Source organism: Pituophis catenifer, unplaced genomic scaffold (assembly GCF_029215685.1).
Source record: "Pituophis catenifer annectens isolate HBS135680 unplaced genomic scaffold, rPitCat1.0.hap2 SCAF_4, whole genome shotgun sequence".
Taxonomy (NCBI): domain Eukaryota; kingdom Metazoa; phylum Chordata; class Lepidosauria; order Squamata; family Colubridae; genus Pituophis; species Pituophis catenifer.
The window spans coordinates 77,418,762-77,438,608 of record NW_027256884.1 but is presented as its reverse complement, the minus strand read 5'-3'; the positions used below and the strand labels follow the sequence as shown (position 1 = coordinate 77,438,608).

The 19,847-nt window shown below is 35.9% G+C and overlaps 1 protein-coding gene across 1 annotated transcript in view; it reads left to right on the top strand.

Moving 5' to 3' along the window:
* MORC3 (MORC family CW-type zinc finger 3) overlaps positions 1–19,847 on the top strand; it is a 51,360-nt gene that overhangs the window by 8,396 nt on the left and 23,117 nt on the right. Inside the window, exons 2-8 of the mRNA XM_070944315.1 lie at positions 825–897; positions 6,169–6,301; positions 6,970–7,184; positions 12,948–13,095; positions 15,295–15,445; positions 17,076–17,207; positions 19,055–19,174. Coding sequence (XP_070800416.1) covers positions 825–897; positions 6,169–6,301; positions 6,970–7,184; positions 12,948–13,095; positions 15,295–15,445; positions 17,076–17,207; positions 19,055–19,174 — 972 coding nt within the window. The remainder of the gene's footprint in view (positions 1–824; positions 898–6,168; positions 6,302–6,969; positions 7,185–12,947; positions 13,096–15,294; positions 15,446–17,075; positions 17,208–19,054; positions 19,175–19,847) is intronic.

Here is a 19,847-nt window from a genome sequence, read left to right as displayed (position 1 = left end):
CTCAGCAAGCCCAGATTTCCAAAAGGAAGAAAGAAAACCAGGTAGTGAAAAGCTCCAAGGAAAGCATGCAGGGCTTTCCAAGTGAGAAGACATACAGAGACAGGGAACGAGAGAGAGCGAGACACACACACACACACACACACACACACACACACACACACAGAGGGAGACTGGCTGATGGGTGAGGGTCGAATCGAGCCAAATCTGTCTCTCCGCCTCTCTCTTTGCCTGACAGCGGAGAACAGCGGGCAGCTACTTCCAGGTTTGCTCTCCGCCCCAAAAGAGAGAGTGAGCAGATCCCCGTGGGCTGGAAGATATGGGCGATGGCTGGGAAGGGCAGGGGTGGGGCTTAATCACCACTGTGTGTGGGCCAGATAGATTGCATTAGCGGGCCAGATCCATCCCGCAGGCCATAGTTTGAGGATGCCTGTTCTATATTGTCCCAAGAAAAGCAGTTCCCTTGAAACTTATATCCAAGACCAAGAAGAATATTCTAGAAGGAAGTTGAAAAAAAAGTAAAAATATTGTCTTTGTCCTTTCTTCACAAACAGTTTTTGGGTCATCTCATGTCATACAAATGTAAGCCAGCTAGCAATCACAGCTAATTCATAAGCCAATATTTTAAAACCCTGAATATGCTTTGAGTAATTACAGTATTTCAAATTCTTGTGTAACTTAAACTAGTTAAGTACAAAAATAGTTAATATCTACAATGTATTTGTAGGTAAATATTTGCAGCCTTTGAGAGCAGGTAAAGTTTATATTGCAGAAAGAGTTTTAAATAAAATGTTTTGTGTTAACCATTAAATCTTTTTTCTTTTCAGTTGTGTCCCAAATTTTTGCATACAAACTCAACCAGTCACACTTGGCCTTTCAGCGCTGTGGCTGAACTTATAGGTATGTGAACAGTATTCTACCTACTCAATTGAAGCTTTTATGTTATGTACAATGCATTTCTGTATGTAGTTCAATAATATCTGTTTTCAGACATCTTTGCAAGTCATGATCTAGCTATTCTAACTTCAGAACTCATGATTTACCCTGTTTTCCCGAAAATAAGACATCCCCTGATAATAAGCCCAATCAAATTTTTGAGTGCATGCGCTAAAATAAGCGCCCCTGAAAATAAGCCCTCCCCGAAAATATTTAAACACATGCACAGCCGGTCCCCGCTATTTCCTTTGGTTAGGGTTAGGGAGACAGAACTGAAAATCAGGTAAGATGGCAAGAGGAGCCCCATCTTGCTCCATGCGCCCCAAAATAATAAGACCTCCCCAAAAATAAGGCCGCTTCTTTTGGGGTTCAAAAAAATATAAGACAGGGTCTTATTTTCAGGGAAACATGGTAGCTATTCTTTTTTTTAAAAGTTTTTTTATTTTTTACACAGATAAACAAACATACATTTTTTTCTGAACAGAGTATTGGCCAGTTCACAAATTTAAACAATTGTTAGTCATTTCAACACAATTTATATATTCTTTTTTTGCCATAGTATTTATTCTTTCTATTTCTTTTTATAGACCAATATTATCCTTCATCCTAACCTCTAATCTTAACCAAATTCAATTTTTCCCTTTATCTCTATATTAAACCCCTTAAATTTAAAATGTCACATAATATAATTCCTAGTATTACAATCATTCATTTCTTACCAAAATAATAAACCAAAATGTTTTATATTTCCTTAAATCTTATTCCAAATAATATAATCCAACATCTTAATAAAAATCAGTTAGTTATATAGCAATCCTTTCTCTTTATATGATAATAATAAACCAAATTACTTACACTATATATTTACTTGAATCTTATCTCTAATTTTCAATTACTTTGTCAAATATATGCATTTATACCTCTTCAAACAATATCTTAATCATTTCTATTTTCACCACAATCTAATTAATTCATAATATAATATTTTACCTTTTTTCTTTTTTGATTAGGTTCCAAATGTGCAGTTAAAAATATTCCAATTGTTACAATTTCCCTAATTAAATTTATTCATATTTCTAAAACTTATCAGTATATAAATTCCAACAATGCAATTAAGAATATTCCAATTGTTACAATTTCTCTAATTTTAGGTAAAAATATTCCAACTATTACCATCTCATTTGTCATATTTCTAAAACTTATTTCAATTCATTCATACATCCATATAGTTTTCCATTATTTTATATTACTTAATTAGTATCACAATCTCATCTTTTTTCTAACATTCATTGCATCTATAAATCTTACTTCAATTCATATTTCAATTCTAAATGTATACAACATATTCCTCTTTCATTCTTTCTCCCTTTCTCCATTTCTATTTCTATTTTTTTATTTTTCTTTCCCCTTCTTTTCTTTTGTGCTTTAAAATCCTGAACTCTCCTGTTTTGCCCTGTATTTCCCATTATTTTCCATCTCTTTTCCCTTTTTCTTATTTTTCCACTTTTAATCCCAGTGTAATCATTTTGTATTTTAAAATCCTGAACTCTTCTATTTTGCCCTGTATTTCCCGTTGTTTTCCATCCCTTTTCCCTCTTTCTTGTTTTTTCACTGTTAATCCCAGTGTAATCATTTAAATTTTTTATATTCTTTCTATTCCACCCTTTTTTCCCTCTTTGTCTCTTTCCACCCTATTTTTTCCATTGTTAATTCCAATGTAATCTTTACAATTCTCCTTTTTATTGTTACTACCACATAATCATTTAATTTTCCATAGTCAATCTCTTTGTCTTTCTCTTCTTCTTTATTGTCAATCTCTCTTTCTTGCTTCTCATTCATTATTTCCTTGTCATCTTGAGTGTACTCTAACACAATTTTTGAATCATCAGGTTTCGGTTTTCCATGCAACATTGTGATTATTTCCCTTACTTCTGTTTTCAGTGATAGGTACATCATATTCATCATTAAGTTCCTGCACCATTTTATTCTTTCTGAGTTAATATTATTCCAATTTAAAGTTGCGTTGTAATCCTCCTTTTTTAATCATCAAAGTCAAGCTGCTTGCAGACAAACAAACTCTTGTCAGAAGTTCTCACAGCCGTTACCACTATCAAAGCTGTTATCACAGCTGTTATCACTAACAAAGTTCAAGGTTTTTTCCAAAGCAAAAATTCAGTGTTTTAATGATCTTATTTCTTCTGAAGATGTCTCTCTACAATCCACAATTCCAGCCAGCAGCCTGAAAAACTATCCATTTTGTTTTCAATCCACTTTAACAATCTTTACTAATTTTTTTTCCTCTTCTTTTTTACTTTTATATACACTAAATCAATTAAAGTCCAGTCCAAATTACAAAGTCCGTTTCCCTCTCTCTCTCTCTCTCTCTCTCTCTCTCTCTCTCTCTCTCTCTCTCTTTGGTACAAAACTTCTATTACAGGACTTTAATTTTAAGTTTCTCTTTAGTTTTTCTCCAACATTCAAAAAAGAAATCTGCTTATTTTCTTTCCAGTCCTCTACACAGTTATGGGGTTTTTCTTCTAATTTCTCCAAATATTTTTATCCAAAAGACAATTTTCGTTTCGGGTTTTGTCACTTTAAATTTCTGCTTTAGCCTTCTTCCTTCCTTCCTTTCCCCCATGCCCATTAGCCGCTATTATTCTACTGGGGCTCTTTTGACAGATTTAAAAATCTTTTTTTTTTTTTTTTTTTTGCCTATGAGCTGGCAATCACTCATCCGGCATTCATGCTCCGTTCAAATCATCACTCCTTATCAATACTTGGTCCAGCTTCCTGACGGTCACAATGGCTGCCGCCCCCGCTGCAGAGTCAGAGAGTTTCCTCTGAGCTTCGAGGAACTTGCCTGTTCCTCTTGGTCTTCCGAGGTGCCTCTCCTTCTTCTCCGTTCCTACAAGACAGTTCCGGTCCGAAGACCCCTTGGCAGCCCTGAATTTCGCGGAGCTCGTCGGAGCCCGCTATTTCCCAAACTGTCTTGCCGTGATGCTTCCGGTTGACTCGGTAGCTATTCTTTATATTGTAGATTTGCTGTTAATTTTTACTGACCTAAACTATACAGTAGAATTTTTAATGAACATAATTTCAGCAAGTGATTTTATGTTTTAAAGTAGGAGGATATATCACATTTATTTATTTGACAAATTTACATAACTGCCCATCTAACCAAAAGAATTCTGGGTGGCAAACAAAGTGGTTTGTCATTGCCTTCCCCCATTGTTTTCATGATTCTAGTTCCCTCTCCACCTAGATCAGGGGTCAGCAACCTTAAACACTCAAAGAGCCATTTGGACCCATTTCCCACAGAAAAGAAAACACCGTGAGCCACAAAACCTGGGTGGATGTGGCTAACTTGATGTCAGTCATTCCCACCCAGTCACATGACACCCTCCTCCCCCCAGCCATGCCTACCCAGCCAGTCATTAGGGCGGAGAACTGGTTGTTAAATTATTTGTCCCATCTGGCCCTTCTGTCTGTCTGTCTGTCTCTCTCTCTCTCTCTCCTTTCCACTATTTGAGCCCTCTGGAGAAATTAAGATTTCAAGTACAACTAAAGTTTAGCTCTCAGGTAGTTCAAAGACTTTTACCTGTTAGATCAAAGGAAAGAAAAGTGTGCTAGAAGAGCAAATGGGGGTGGGAAAGAGAAACCAAGACATGGAATGCTTGATGGGTACAGAGATGAGACTGGCTCTTGGGGTATCTTCCCTTCAACCCTGGCAGTGCCCTGGGATACCTCACTGAATTAAGAGGACAGTATGCAGAGAAATACATTTATCTGAAATTTAAATCATAGGGCACATAACAAGGAACTTTGTCAGGGAGAATGTACATCTCTGTTATGACCTATCACCATTTAGTTTCAATGTGAGGAATTTCAGTCACTCTTTCACAACTTGACTTCTCCCTGGTGACACTGGATTTCTTTAACATCACAACTCAGAAATGATGGAAGTGTTGTGCAGTAGCCTCCGGAGGGCCCTCACATCCTTATTCCTTCCTTTCTTTCTTCCTTCCTTCTTTTCCCTTCCTTCCTTCCTTCCCCCCTCCTCTGATTTTACCTCCCTCCCTCCCTCCCTTCCTTCCTTCTTTCCCGTCTCCTCTGATTTCACCTTCCTTCCTTTAATCCCATATATTATTGTTCATTATTGTTAGTATTTATTAAAGAATGCTGTGTAGGTTAGAAGCTCTCGGCAAAAATAACAGCAACTGTTGTTTGTGGCTGAGGCTATCCCGGGCTGTTATTTATACACACACACACACACACACACACACACACCTACACCTATTTTCTAAGGGGAAGGGAAGAAGAGACCCAGGCAGATGCCTCTCTGAATAGCCTCCTGCCCAAATTTCGACTGATTTACTCTCCAATCCTCTGAACAGATCTCACCCTCCTTTTTGGACTCTGGATCGCCAGGCCTTTATTTTCCCCATTTATTGGTGGAAATTGGATTTTTATTGGGTCTGCCCCTGCCCCTGCCCCTGCTCCCTCCCCCTACCCCCCATTCAATCCCACTTCAGGACAGAGGAGTGCACACTGGAAATGCGTGTTGGGGTGACATTGGAGTGCGCCTTCTGACCCTCCAGTGCTTCACCTGCAACTCTCTGTGTTCCTCCAGGCCCACCTTGCTAAGGAGGGAGGGAGCAGCCCTGACATCTCCGCTGCCCCCCCCCCCGCCATTGCTGCCCGGTTTCCTCAAAGGCGCGGCGCATTTCAAAGGCAGTAGCTTGCATCTAGAGATGCCGAACAGTGTCCCATGATGAGAGCCAGGCCAAGCCTCTCCACCGTCAAACTCGCCGATGGGGGTGCTTCTGCTGGGCCAGTGCTGCATCCCCCCCCCCCCCCGCTGGGCTTTTGTACTAGCACTCAGCCGCCCCTTCTTTCTCTTGGGGAGGAGGAAAGCCAGGCTTGGGGGATGGCCTCCACCCCGCAAAATCCGTCCCCGCCATTCTCTCTCAGCCCTTGACAGCTCCTTCAGCCCTCTGCCACGACAGGGAGCCGCAGCAGAGAGATAAAAGATCCAGATGCGGCTCTGGAGCCGACCTAGATGATCTTAGAAAGCTAAAAATTACTTTTTTTATTTGATTGTAGTGGTAGAGTTTTTATACACAAAGTATATTTTATTTTTATATTTTTAGCATTACAACAAATCGATGCAGACGAAAAGTAGTTAAGTAAATCATCATGATAATCCTAATAATAACCTATGCATTTTTCTTTTAGATAATGCATATGACCCTGATGTAAATGCTAAACAGATGTGGATTGACAAAACAATTATAAATGAGAATGTATGTTTAACGTTCATGGATAATGGGAATGGTATGAATGCGGATAAATTGCATAAGATGTTGAGGTAAGCAAGGTTTACTTCCTATTCATGCTGAATACATCTTAGAATCTAAAAATATGATTGTATACAATTAGTCCTCAACTTATGACCACAACTGAATTCAAAATTTCTGTTGCTTAGCAAGACAATTGTTAAGTAAGTTTTGCCCCATTGTACGAACTTTCTTGCCACAGTTGTTAAATGAATCACTGCATTGGTTTAGTTATCACAGTTATTAAGTGAATCTGGCTTCCCCACTGACTTTGCTTATCAAAAGGTCACAAAAGGTGATCATGTGACCCTAGGATACTGCAAAAGAGTTGCTGTGGCTTAGCAACTTAAAGATGCTAGACTTACTGGCTATAGAACATACTCACCTTTAAAATTAGAGGATGGGGACAGATAACCATCTAACCAAGATGTGTAGTTTTATCCTGCTATATTTTGAGTCTTTGTTATATATACAATATACAGTGTGGACCTACTTTGTCATTTTCAGATTATATAATTTATAATGTATTATAGCAATATTATTAGACATCAATTATACCAACAGGTGCTTCTAAAATGTAGTTGTTAACTAGGATTAAAGTTGCATTGTATTTCAGGTTAAAAGAAGAATATTCACTTGGATATTCTTATATAAGCAATGTAACATTAACATTCTTTTCATCTTCCCAAACCCATTTCAGTTTTGGCTTCAGTGACAAAGTTACACTGAATGGCCACGTTCCTGTTGGATTGTATGGAAATGGATTTAAATCGGGATCTATGCGGCTGGGAAAAGATGCAATTGTTTTCACCAAGAATGGAGATGTCATGAGTGTGGGCCTATTATCACAGACATTCTTGGAAATTACAAAGGCAGAACATGTAATTGTTCCCATAATATCTTTCAACAAGAACAATATCCTTTTGGTGTTTTTTTTTTCTAAAGGAAATCAATGATTAAAATTTGTATATATCCAAGCAAATATACTTTTTGTACAAGTTCTTTAACTAAAGCTGCATTGTGTTATGTAAAATGTATATATATAGTCATTCAAAAATTGGGTTTGCTCAAGAAATTATTATTCATTGAACTTGCAGAAGGATTGCTTTCATGTGATGATTTTGTCTTTTGGTTTGAATGTATTAATGCCCAAATTACTATAAAGTCAATGCAAAATTTCAATGTAGGTAAAACTGGCTTTTTAATATACTTAATACTAACCATGATTGCATCAATAAAAGGCCAGTGACATAGTGTAGGTAGCTAAGAAAGCATAGGTGTATTAAGGGAAATGTTCAGTTTATTCTAACATCTCATAAATTCCTCCGATTTTGATGTGGCACCCATTTAACTGGAGGTTATTTATGTGAATAGAAAAAAAGAGGGCAGGTGTTTGTATTTTTATCTCTACATTTCATTATTTCCCACAGTTCTTTGGAGGAAAATAAAAATGTATTAACTATTGTCATGAGTGTATATGTACATATGTGAGAACAAATTCTAATTAAAATACTAAGTATTAGGTCTAAGAAAGGGAGTAAAGAGTTAAGTTTCATCTTCAACATATCTATATCGCCATGAATTGTTGCCCCACAGAGTTGTTGGAAAAATAGATGATGTCCTTATTTTATTCCAAAGAATAGAAAAGCTGGAGAGTTATACTCATAATTTAAATGATAGTTTTCTGTGTATCCCAATGCTATATTTCATAACAAAGTTTTTTTTATACTATGTATCCTCAAACTATGGATATCTCCCAAACATAGCTCCAAATTATTCTTAAAACTCTTTGGAAGCTTAAAAATAGCAAATTTTAAGCATGTCTCTCCATGCATATTTACTCATACAAATATAACAACTAAATTGTCCATAATATCTTGGCATGAAGACATCTGATCATGAAAAATAAGATAAGCCAAAACTGTTTTGAGAGACAACAAAACCTTAATTTCTTTTGCAGATTCTTCTTTTGCCTTCTCTTTATTTATTTTTTTTGGGGGGGGGGTGATTTCTAATTCTGTACCTTACCTTACCTGCAATCCTGTGACAATGGAAAACTCGTTTGCTGACTCCTTTGCCCATATTAATGAGCAATCTGTTAGCCAAAGATGCTTGTTCCCTTTCCAAAATGCAAATTAAACTAAGGAATGGGAAAGGAAAATTCCAAATCTGAAAGTTGTAGTCTGCCTGTTTGCCTAACGTAAGTAATAAAAACAAGAGTTGCAAGACCTAGAGGCAGTGCTTCATATTTTGATTTTTGTCATGCATATCTAGTAGAAACAGCTCCTGTAGCTTCTGGTGCAGTTAATCTCTCTTAACAATAGAACCGTAATAAGACACACCTTTTCCTCCCCCTAAAAGAGGCTGAAAATTTGGATACTCTTATACTCTGAATGTAGCTTTTTCAAAGCTTTTTTTCAGCCCTAAAGAGGCTCTAACAAGGCACTAATGAGTGAAGCGATCTTCCCTGCTCCCTGGACTGTCTGCTGTGCTTTAACGAGGCGCTAGAGCAGTGGTTCTCAACCTGTGGGTCGGGACCCCTTTGGGGGTCGAATGACCCTTTCACAGGAGTCGCCTAAGACCATCGGAAAACACATATTTTCAATGGTTTTAGGAATAATTTTATGGTTGGGGATCACCACAACATGAGGAACTGTATTAAAGGGTCGCAGCATTAGGAAGGTTGAGAACCACTGCGCTAGAGAGTCAGGATATCTCCGTGCTTTACTCCAACTCTCATCTGTTCTTTAGAAGCTTTTTTTCAGCCCTAACTAGGCGCTAGCGTGATCTCCCCGTGCTTTGTGTGCTTTTCTCTTTTTTAAAATCAAGTTTTATTAATTTTTTTCTTTCACACACACACATATTTTATGAACAGAGTATCGACTATATCGTATCTTATACAATTTATACAACTTTTCATATCCAATTTCATTTTACATAGTTACCATTTTTGCCAAAATATTCTTTTTCCATACTTTTTTATCTTATCTTAATACTTCTATACTTATTTTATAAACAGCATCACCATCGCCCTCAAATCCTAGTTTCTTAATATTATTCCAATTAGTTATCTCATTTTATCCATTGTTAATCATATAAATTCCCTTTTAACTTTCATATTAATTCATTCTTCATCCTAATAAATTTGCACATTCTCGGGATTGCCTTTCTACCATTTCATCTCCCTTGTTTACAACAATTCTTTTTCTCTCTTTCTCTTTCCTCCCTTCTATCCTTTTCTATTTTCCTCTTTCCTCCTCCCCTACTCCTTCTCTACTTCCCCTTCCCCCCTCCTCTATTCCTTCCTCCCTTTCTAACCTTCTCTTCTACTCTTATTTCCCCTCCCTTTCTTCCTCTCCTTTTCCCTTTCTTCTATTCCTCTTTCTCCTTCTCTCTTCTCCTTCTTCCCCCTACTCCTCCTGTCCATTGTTGTATTCATTTTCAATTCAATATTTTCCACAATGGTATTGGGCACAATGGTATTGGGTATTTTTTCCCCACTTATTAACTATATTTTTCAAAGTCCCCATCACATTTTTTAATTATTAACAATGTATTTCAACTCATTCCATTTTTACATTGAAACCCTTTAACTTAATTAAGCTTCCACCTCTTATTTTTCTTAGTTCCTAATTTCTTATTCCAACATCAATTAGTTATTTTCGTCATTTACTAGCCTTTCAATTTTATATCTTAATTTCAGTTATTTTCACATTTAAACCAATCTTCATTTCATATTGCATCTGCTAATCCATTTTACAATACACAATATACTTCTTGTTTACTTCTTACATACAATTATTATTAATAATAATTGTATGTAATAATTGTTATTAATACATTTCCCTTAAATCACTAATAAATGCTTTATTTCCCTTCCTTCTTTCCATTATTCTTCCCCTTTTACCCAATTTTCCTTTGGTCTGTCCAAAATTCCACTTCTTAATATTTTTCTCCCTTTCTCCCATTCTCTTATTTTCTTCTTTTTCTTTTTCTTTTTATATTTATTGGATCTTTTTTCCCTGAATCTTTTCTCTCATTTTTAAAATTGGTACACTTTTAATTCTCCCTCTCAGTCTTTTCCCATTTCCTTCTCTTCCTTTCTTTTTTGGGTGATATTCCCCCCATCCACATTTTGTTTTTCACTGTCAATCCCAGTGTAATCTTCAGTTATTTTTCTTTCAACGTTATGTTCTTGCTTCACATTTATATTCTCTTTTTCCTTTTTTTTTGTATTCTAACCAGATTTTCACTTCTTTATCACCCTTAAACGCTTCACGCACCTTCTTAAACATTAATTCCTCATTTTCCCAACATTTCATATTGTCAATTCATTTTTTTTTAATTTTAATTTATATGTAGCTAAAATTCAAGTCCATATAGTGCCCCTCTCTTTTTTTTTATTTCCAAATAGTATCCAATTCAAACATTTATCTAAACCATTCCAGTTAGCTTTGTTCTTTTTTCACTTTTTTCAAGGTCGGGATCCAGCTGTTTAAACAAGTACTCCTTCAATGTTTAAAGCGTTTGATGTAGTGCTTTCTTCTCTCTCCAGTTCACAAATCCCCAGGCAACAAAATATTACTTTTAAATCCACATCGAAAATACTTTATCTTCAATTTGTTTTCCTTGTATTGTTAAAAAATGCTTTCTCTCAGTTTTCTTTTTCTTGTATTATTTCCAATTTCTCTAAATTCAATTTTAAGTCCAGGTAGAAAGTTTTCTTTTTTGGGCTTTAGTCTTTTAACTTCCTCTTTGTTCTTTTCCCTCCAATTAACATTCCAAAGTTCCAATTAGCCACTCATTTCACGCTGGGACCTCTTTCAAGCTTTCTCCAAATAATTTCTTTTTACCTTTAAATTGGCCAAATCCAATGCTCCATTCAAACTTCGCTCCTGCACAAATCTTAGTCCGGTTGCCCCAACTTAGAGTGGTCATTTTAATGGCTGCCACCCCCACTCCCCCCACCGCTGGATCAAAGAGCTACTTCTGACCCTTTGAGGAACTTGCCTGTTCCTCTTGGTCTTCCGAGGTGCCTCTCTTTCGTCACTGTTCCTCCAAGACAGTTCCGGTCCAAAGACCTCCTGACAGCAGTTTGTCTGGCTGGATTTTTGCAAAGCTCATCAGAGCTTTGCTATTTTCCAGCCAGTCTCGCTGCTTCCTCTCAGCTGTGCCTTAAAAGCTGTTTTTTATCCCCAAGCAGGGGATAAAAAACCAGCAAACTAATGTGCTGAAGGTGACCGGACTAAGGACGCTAGTCAAATGAATACCTGGTAGGCAAATTTTTTTTCCCCTATTTTCCTCCCCCAAAACTAAGCTGCATCTTATACTCCGGTGTGTCTTATACTCTGAAAAATATGGTATTTATTTTACTAAACCAGCAAGGCTCGGAAACAATTCTAGAGTTGTTTCATAGGCAGTTCAAAAGAGCCAGGAAAGCATCTGCAGTTACTGCATATTTCAGGGTACAACCTTAAAAGTTGTTTTTGTTAAATAAGACATAGACTTCAAAAGTATAGATATCGTAATCTTTTATTACAAAAGGTTTGAATGGTACGTAGATAGATTCTGCCAACAAGCAGAATATTTGTAAACATTCAACCTATAGTCTTCATTTTCAGAAGACATGACACAAAATGTAAGAGGGGGCTGTGTCAAGAAGGTAGTACTTTCTCACCCATATAACATGAGATTTCAGATTTGACATTCAATTTTTGTCTCAAAATTCACTGTATATACTAGTGAGTTCAGTGCTGTATGATCTACTTGGTAGATAAAAGAGTTTGACTAAAAAGATACAATTCTATGTCCACATTGGAAGCAAAAGATCTAAATCTGCCTCTGAAGTTTAGTGATTGCATCTGTGGAAAAGTTGAAAAACACAGGTCAGGAAATGGAATGAAGTATTTGAAATCTTAATAGAAGGCCGAGTATAAATATTTCACAATAAAATGCATTATCACATATCCCATATTCAACATTCTAGAAATATATTCTGGAAAAAATGTGATTGCAGGCCTGCTCTTTGAAATAACATTGCACTTAATGTAGCCTTCCACCCTTATTTCATCTGATGGGTTTTTAAGAAACGAACAGGAAGAACCAGAAGTATAGAACAGGAATAAGCAAGTTAGAAAACTAAGTTGAAGAGTACAATTACTAGACTATTTTACGGTTAAAAATCACATTGTAAATGTATGCTCTATGCCTACATTTTAAATATGTATGGTGCAGACAGTAATGCAAGAGCAAAGAAATATATAGGTTTTGGTCTTGTATTGAATGAGAGATTTCCACCATTACATTTCCCAGCTCTTCCAGAACATAGGACCAGGTGTCCAGATATCAACTGAATCAGGGGTCCTTGGTGCTCTTTGAGCTTGCTTGTTTTCTTGCAGACGTTTCATTACCCTAACTAGGTAACATCATCAGTGCTAGTAAAGGGTGCTGTTTGCTGTCAGTTATATTCTGGTGCCTTGCCTGTCTGTGTGGATGGGGGTGGTTGGTTGGGCTGTTTACTGATGGCTCTTTGGCAGAACTGAATCATTTTGATATTTGAGATTTTTAAAACTGCAGGAAATGTCCATCAATTGCTGTCTTAATTCAGGAGTGATTCAGAAGATTATAATAGACAAATTTTACAAAATTGATATGTACTATATCCTTAACATATTTTACGGAAAGTGATGAAACCAGATGAATCAACAGCCAGTTTGAGGGCTATTTTGGACCATTCCTTGTTTTCTACTGAAGAGGAGCTGCTTGCAGAACTTGATGCAGTTATAGGGAAAAAAGGGACACGGATTATTATTTGGAACCTTCGAAAGTAAGAAGAAATTTTAATGTTGATAATGCAATGTTATATACATTAATTTGTTAATGCTATATAAAATAAGGCTGAGTTTATATTTACATGATAAATTAATGTGGGAATGGATTGTACTCAGATTTATCTCAAAAATTCTTTAGGTAAAAGAATATTAAAGAACTTAGTGATCTGAGTTTAAAACATTCAGAATTTAAAATTTCTATAATGTTTCAAAGTTAAATTTAAAAAAGCCATGCATTTAGTTTTATCCTCAAAACAAAACACACAGGATTTGTTCTGAGCTTCAAACAAAATGGCCTGCTTTAGGAAACATTTTTTTAAGTTCTGAGAAGTCTCAAGTCTCATGATTGACTTATTCTTTTGAAAATGGTAATTGCCTTAGTTTTTGTTTTTGCCTCCAACATAAAATAGGGACTGATTTCAACTATATCATCAGGAACTAAGTGAAAAAGAAGCAGTTATTTAATTATATATTCAGGTAGATACATAGTTGCTGCTGGATTTCAGCCACTAAAACATTTGGCTCAGACTGGATGCGATATCTGTATGCAAATGCATGGAGAGAAAACACTTGTGTTGGGAAGTGCTCCAAAAATCAGGAGAAGTCTGAGAAGCAATTGTACCTCCGAGAAATACAACTGTCTTTCCATTGCAAACACTGATATTTGGGGGATTTTCCTAATCTACTTTTTAATTTTGTTTTGCTGTTTAGGTCCCTATTGTATTTTGTTTCATTTATATTTCTCTGCAGTGCATAATATAACTTGTTAATATTTTTTTTAATAATGTAGAACATTTGCTGCATTTTTATAAGCAAGTAAGATCAATATTGAATTATACAATTAGAACAGGGCTGTGGCCCACTACTAGCCTGTGGCCTATTCAGAACCAAGCCCCGCAAGTAGCGGGCCAGCATATGTGCATGCACACACAATTACATGGCCCAGTTCCTCTCTGTCTCTCCCTCCCTCCGGCCAGGCTGCCAAGCCACAAAGGTTGGAGACCACTGATCTAGAGTGATTCTGCTGCTTTGACATAGGTAGCTAAACATTGTAAATAAGATGTGGGATATGGACTGCTAAGCTTAGAACAGCCCTTCTACGCACTGCACTGCACTGCACTCAAGGATTTCCATCCAAAATTATGGACTGTGCATTTAGCTAAGAATTTTAACAGGTCATATAAATGAGATTGTTAAATAGGGGACTTCCCTTTCTATAATAAAATTATAGTTGCTGTTTATACCTCTGCATTATGCTTCCTTTTACAGCATTAGCTCATGCAAAGACTGCTGTGCACTATGATAATTACACTGGTATTGCTGACAACGTTTTCAATTTGTTAACTATAAAATGCAATTGTCATGTTGATGAACTTTTGGATGCATGTACTACCCTGTTTTCCCCAAAATAAGACATCCTCTGATAATAAGCCCAATCAGGCTTTTGAGCGCATGACAATAAGGCCAAGTGCTTATTTCAGGGTTCAAAAAAAATATAAGACAGGGTCTTATTTTGGGGGAAACACGATATACACCTACTAGTTGATGTTGAGTTTGCTTGCTCTATGCTTAATGCAAAAACGATCTAGCTTTAATTGTTTGCTGAAATTACCATTAAATGTTCATTGTCATTGTGCGTTAAAGAGAAAGAAGCTTCATTTCAATAGTTAATGAAGTGTATTTTTTGCTATTAGTTCTTGGCTTATTTTTAAATTAATGGTCCTGTGATCTTTGTTGGGCTTCAGGAGCCATTAAATCATGCTTAAACTGTTGCCTTCATTATTTATATTTATATTCTTTACAAATAATCACCTTTTTGACCACATTTTCTCTTAAGTTGTCTAAATGGCAGCATAGCATATAAAACCGCCCTATTTTTGTAGTTATAGGATGAAAAAGAAATGAAGCAAAGGCTTATTCCAACTAATTCTTGTGGATAGAAGATAAATTACTTTCATTCTGAATTCTGTTTGATCAGAACACCACAACTACTATGCAAAAATGATTTCCCATATTTTCTGCATATAGCTAATACATAATTACTTTATTGAGGATTTAGTTAAGATTTCCAGGTGAAGGAATTGCATAGTGTATAGTTAGTAATTATTCTAAAGATTTTGTTTTTTAAGGATCAGTATTACATAAAAGCAAGTAATTCTTGCTTATGTTCAGTTTTCTTGTATTTGCTTTCACAGAGAGAAAAATGAACAAACGGAATTTGACTTTAATACAGATAAGTATGATATTAGAATTCCTGCAGATTTGGATGAAGTAACAGGAAAAAGAGGCTATAAAAAACAAGAGAGACAAGACCAGATTGTTCCTGAAAGTGATTATTCATTACGAGTACGTATATTATTCGTATTTTAAACTATATCTTGCAGTGCAATAATCCTCAGTATATTTGTTACTTCTTGGTAATTGGCTGTATAAAATATTTAGCTTTCAGGTGGAATCTAATTGACATTCTTTTAACAGAAGGATTCTTTCAAGCAGGAAATTAAAAATGAGATAAAAACTTTGTATAATGTGTCTAATCTTTTTTTTATCCAAAGCAAAATAACTCCAATTATTCTGTTTTATAATTGTTGCTAATAAAATTTCTAAAGTTATTTAAAATGCAATATGAAGAGGTAAAACATAAAAACTGATGTAAGTAATGTAATAATACTTATAGCCATGGTGGCACAGTTGTTAGAATGCAGTACTGCAGGCTACTTCTACTGACTGCCAGGGGTTCAATCCTCACCGGCTCAAGGTTGACTCAGCCTTCCATCTTTCTGAGGTCGGTAAAATGAGGATCTAGATTGTTGGGGGTAATATGCTGATGCTTTAAATATCTTAGAGAGGGATGTAAAGCACTGTGAAGCAATATATAAGTTTTAAGTGTTACTGCTATAGTAAGCCGCCATTATTCCAAGATGGCTTTCTGGAGCTGGTGATTTGAAGAATGACAATTTGATTTATGTGCCTTTCATATTATCAGAATAAGTATCTCATTTTTATTCAGCAATTTTTTATCCATGTATGCAGATGAACATTTAATTATTGTCTGTCTCTATTCTTACATTCTTAATTACATTTTTATAACTATTTTAGATTATAGTGGATTAGAAATATAGTCCTGTTCCACTTTATGGCTGAATGGATTTAAAATTGTCTGACAATTGTATTTGTAAATTAATTTATTTGCTCCTAGAGCAGGGGTGTCAAACCCAATCACATCGTGGGACGTATTGTGATGTATCGGGAAGTTTTTTGCCTTTGTGGAGTCGGGGTGGGTGTGGCCTGTGTGAGCCATATCTGGCCGCAGCCGCCAATTTGACATGCCTGTCCAAGAGTATCCATCATGAGGCACACATAACTTTGTGTTTAATCATTTGTGTAACATAGATATCAGATTTATAAAAATACAAAAATCTAGACCGAGGTGTCAAACTTTATTTCATTGAGGGTCGCATCAGGGTTGTGTTTGATCTCAGAGGGCCGGGGGGGGGGATGGCTGGGGTGGGCATGGCCAGGGGCATGGCCATGGTGGGTATCACACGGGACTTGTGTCAGGGGCACCTGTGGTGGCCAAGTGCTAAGGCAGGACTTCCCTGAGTCCCTCACACACATTCATTATCTTCCTTCCCTCTTCCTTCCCATCTTCCCTTATTTTTCTTTGTCTTTCCTCTTTCCCTTTCTCCTTTCCTGTCCTTTCTTGGATGCTCAAATGCAAAAGGGCCCCCCAAGCTCTGTTTTCTGGTAGAGACATCACGGGCCAATCCTTTGCTGTTTCTAGATCTAAGCACCCCGTGGGCCAGATCCAGCCCTTGGGCCTTGGGTTTGACACCCCTGATGTAGACAGAATTTCAGTTACATGTTTTGTGAGCTTTATAATTATGAATGGGTTTTTGTAAATTGCTCTGATTTCTTTCAAGATTTTAGTACTTGAGAATGATATAATTTATAGACTTGATCATTTGTTTTTCAGGCTTATTGCAGTATTTTATATTTAAAGCCAAGAATGCAGATCATTATAAGAGGACAAAAAGTACAAACACAGTTGGTTTCCAAAAGTCTTGCCTATATAGAACGTGACGTTTACAAGCCAAAATTTTTGGCTGTATCCTTTATGACTATGGGCTATTGCATGTGGACTATGAAAAAATAATCTAGAGCAAAATCTCAGTCTGTCTCTCTTTCTACTCACTCTCAGGCCATATAATATTTCTGGAAGGATCAGAAATGGATCATACAAGAGATTATATTGATTTTGTTCAAACATATATTGAAATACCCACAGTATTCTTAATTGTTTATGTGGAATTGTAACCTCTAAAATACATAGTGTTAGAGCACAATCACATACTTCAAAAATTGGTATAATATGTAGCCCAATAATTTAAATACCAACAATCTTTGAACATGCACAGATATTTTGATAAGAAAAGACCTTTGGTAGTTCTGGACATAAGAAAGCAATCTCCAAATGAGGAATTGGATAAATTGAGTTTGTTAATGAAAATAATAGTATAATTATAGTGATCAGAAAAAGGCAAATTGCTGAATAGCAATTTGTTATTCTTTTCTGAGCGACTAATAAAGGTGAACTGAATAGTGTGATAATGAAGTGGCTATACGGCTGGATCAAAAATTGCATTCAAATTGGACCTTGGTATAGTCATATACCACAAGATTCAATACTAGGCCCACTTCAGTAATTGGACTTGGAACAAGAGCTAGTCATAATTGGGTGGGATAACTAGGGGGATAAATAAAATTAAAAATTAAATTAAATTAAAAATGGCCTTAATAACTTAGAGAGTTAAGAGAAACTAGAAGTAATCAATTGAAATGTAAAAGAGGCAAGTGCAAAGTTCTTAAATTAACAGTAACAGAGTTGGAAGGAACCTTGGAGGTCATCTAGTCCAACCCCCTGCTCACGCAAGAGACCTGTACTAGGGATTAGAACCGCCGAACTGCCGACCTTTCTGATAGACAAACTCAGTGTCTTAACCACTGAGCCACCTAGTCAATTAATAAACAAAAATAAAATACATGATGGAATACCTAGGTACGTATAGGCATTGGAAAAATATCTTTGAATAGTAGTAGGTTGCAATCTGAATAAGATTCTGAAGAGCAATATGGTTAGGGTACCAGGCTAGAAATCAGGAGAGAGAAAATTGTAGTCCCTCCTTAAACAAGTGGCTCATTCTCTTAGCTCAACTCATCTCACAGGGTATTACATTCACTTCTACAATGAACCAGGATAAATGTTATCACCAAAATTAATTACTTTTAAGATTCTACTCAAAAAGCAGAACTTAAGTTTATGTGTATTTATGATTAAAACAATGGCTTCAATCTCCTATAATTCATTTGGCTAAATTTTAAGTATCCTCTTATTCTGGACTCATCGGTCTCCTATATAGCAGGGCTATCAACATAATAATTTTAAATTGGGGTATTTTAAATTTTGGGGGGTTTAAATCGGCCAAATCTATTTAATTATTTTAATTTTTAATCATTGTTGTGTCTTGTGTTTTTAAATTGGCTGTACACCGCCCTGAGTCCTTCGGGAGAAGGGCAGTATAGAAATAAAATTATTATTATTATTATTATTATTATTATTATTATTATTATTATTATTATTATTATTATTATTATTATTATTATTATATCTAGTAAATGTAGCAAATCAGAGGTCTAAAAACAGAAATAATAGAATGTGCTATTGTATAAAATCCTTTTTTATATAATTCTAATTCCAAGGTTCTTAAAGCTGCCTAGTAAAATAAGCTTTTTTCATTTACAATGCTTTTTATTAAGAGGAATTTTAAATATTTTTTTAAAAAGACTGCTTGCAAACTGATGAAGTTCTAATTTTATAATACATTTTGCAGTAACTAATCATTTTCAGCTAAGAAAAGTTAAATTCACATATTTTTCTTAACATGCACAAATAAGCCCAAAACAGTACGAATTACTTTTGGATTCAACTGCCGAAATAAAGATCATTATGGGATGATGATGTACCATAGAAACAGGTTAATCAAAGCTTATGAAAGAGTTGGTTATCAGCTAAAGGTGAGACAGATGCATATAAAATGATTTTATATGTATATTTTCAAATTGTCAATATAACAAAACTTTTTAGAATAGAGTTGATGTAAAAAACAGGAAGTCTTGACTTACAACAGTTCACTTAGTGACCATTTGAAGTTACAACAGCACTGAAAAAAGTGACATGTGTCCATTTTTCACACTTACGACCATTGCAGCATCCCCATGGTCATGTGATTTACATTCGGATGCTTGGCAGCTGGTTCATATTTATGACGGTTGCACTGTCCTGGGGTCATGTGATCCCTTTTTGCGACCTGACAAGCAAAGTCAATGGGGAAGCCAGAATCCACTTAACAACTGTTATATTTTAATAACTGCAGTGATTCATTTAATAAATGTGGCAAGATCAGACATAAAATGGGGCAAAACTCACTTAACAAATTTTTTCACTTAGCAACATAAATTTTGGGCTCAATTCTGGTCGTCAGTCAAGGACTATCTGTAGTAGTTTTAAAATCAGTCTTATTTTAAAACTTTTGAAATTTCCTTCAATATCTTTATAGTCCCTGCTCAATAAGCAAGTGGTAGCTGTGGCCTGGAGGGCTTTTGCACTTCCCCTGCGCCCCATTTTGGGCCTAGTAGGCCTCCCTGCACTTATAACCCATAATGCAATGCGTGCACAACCCACCCACCC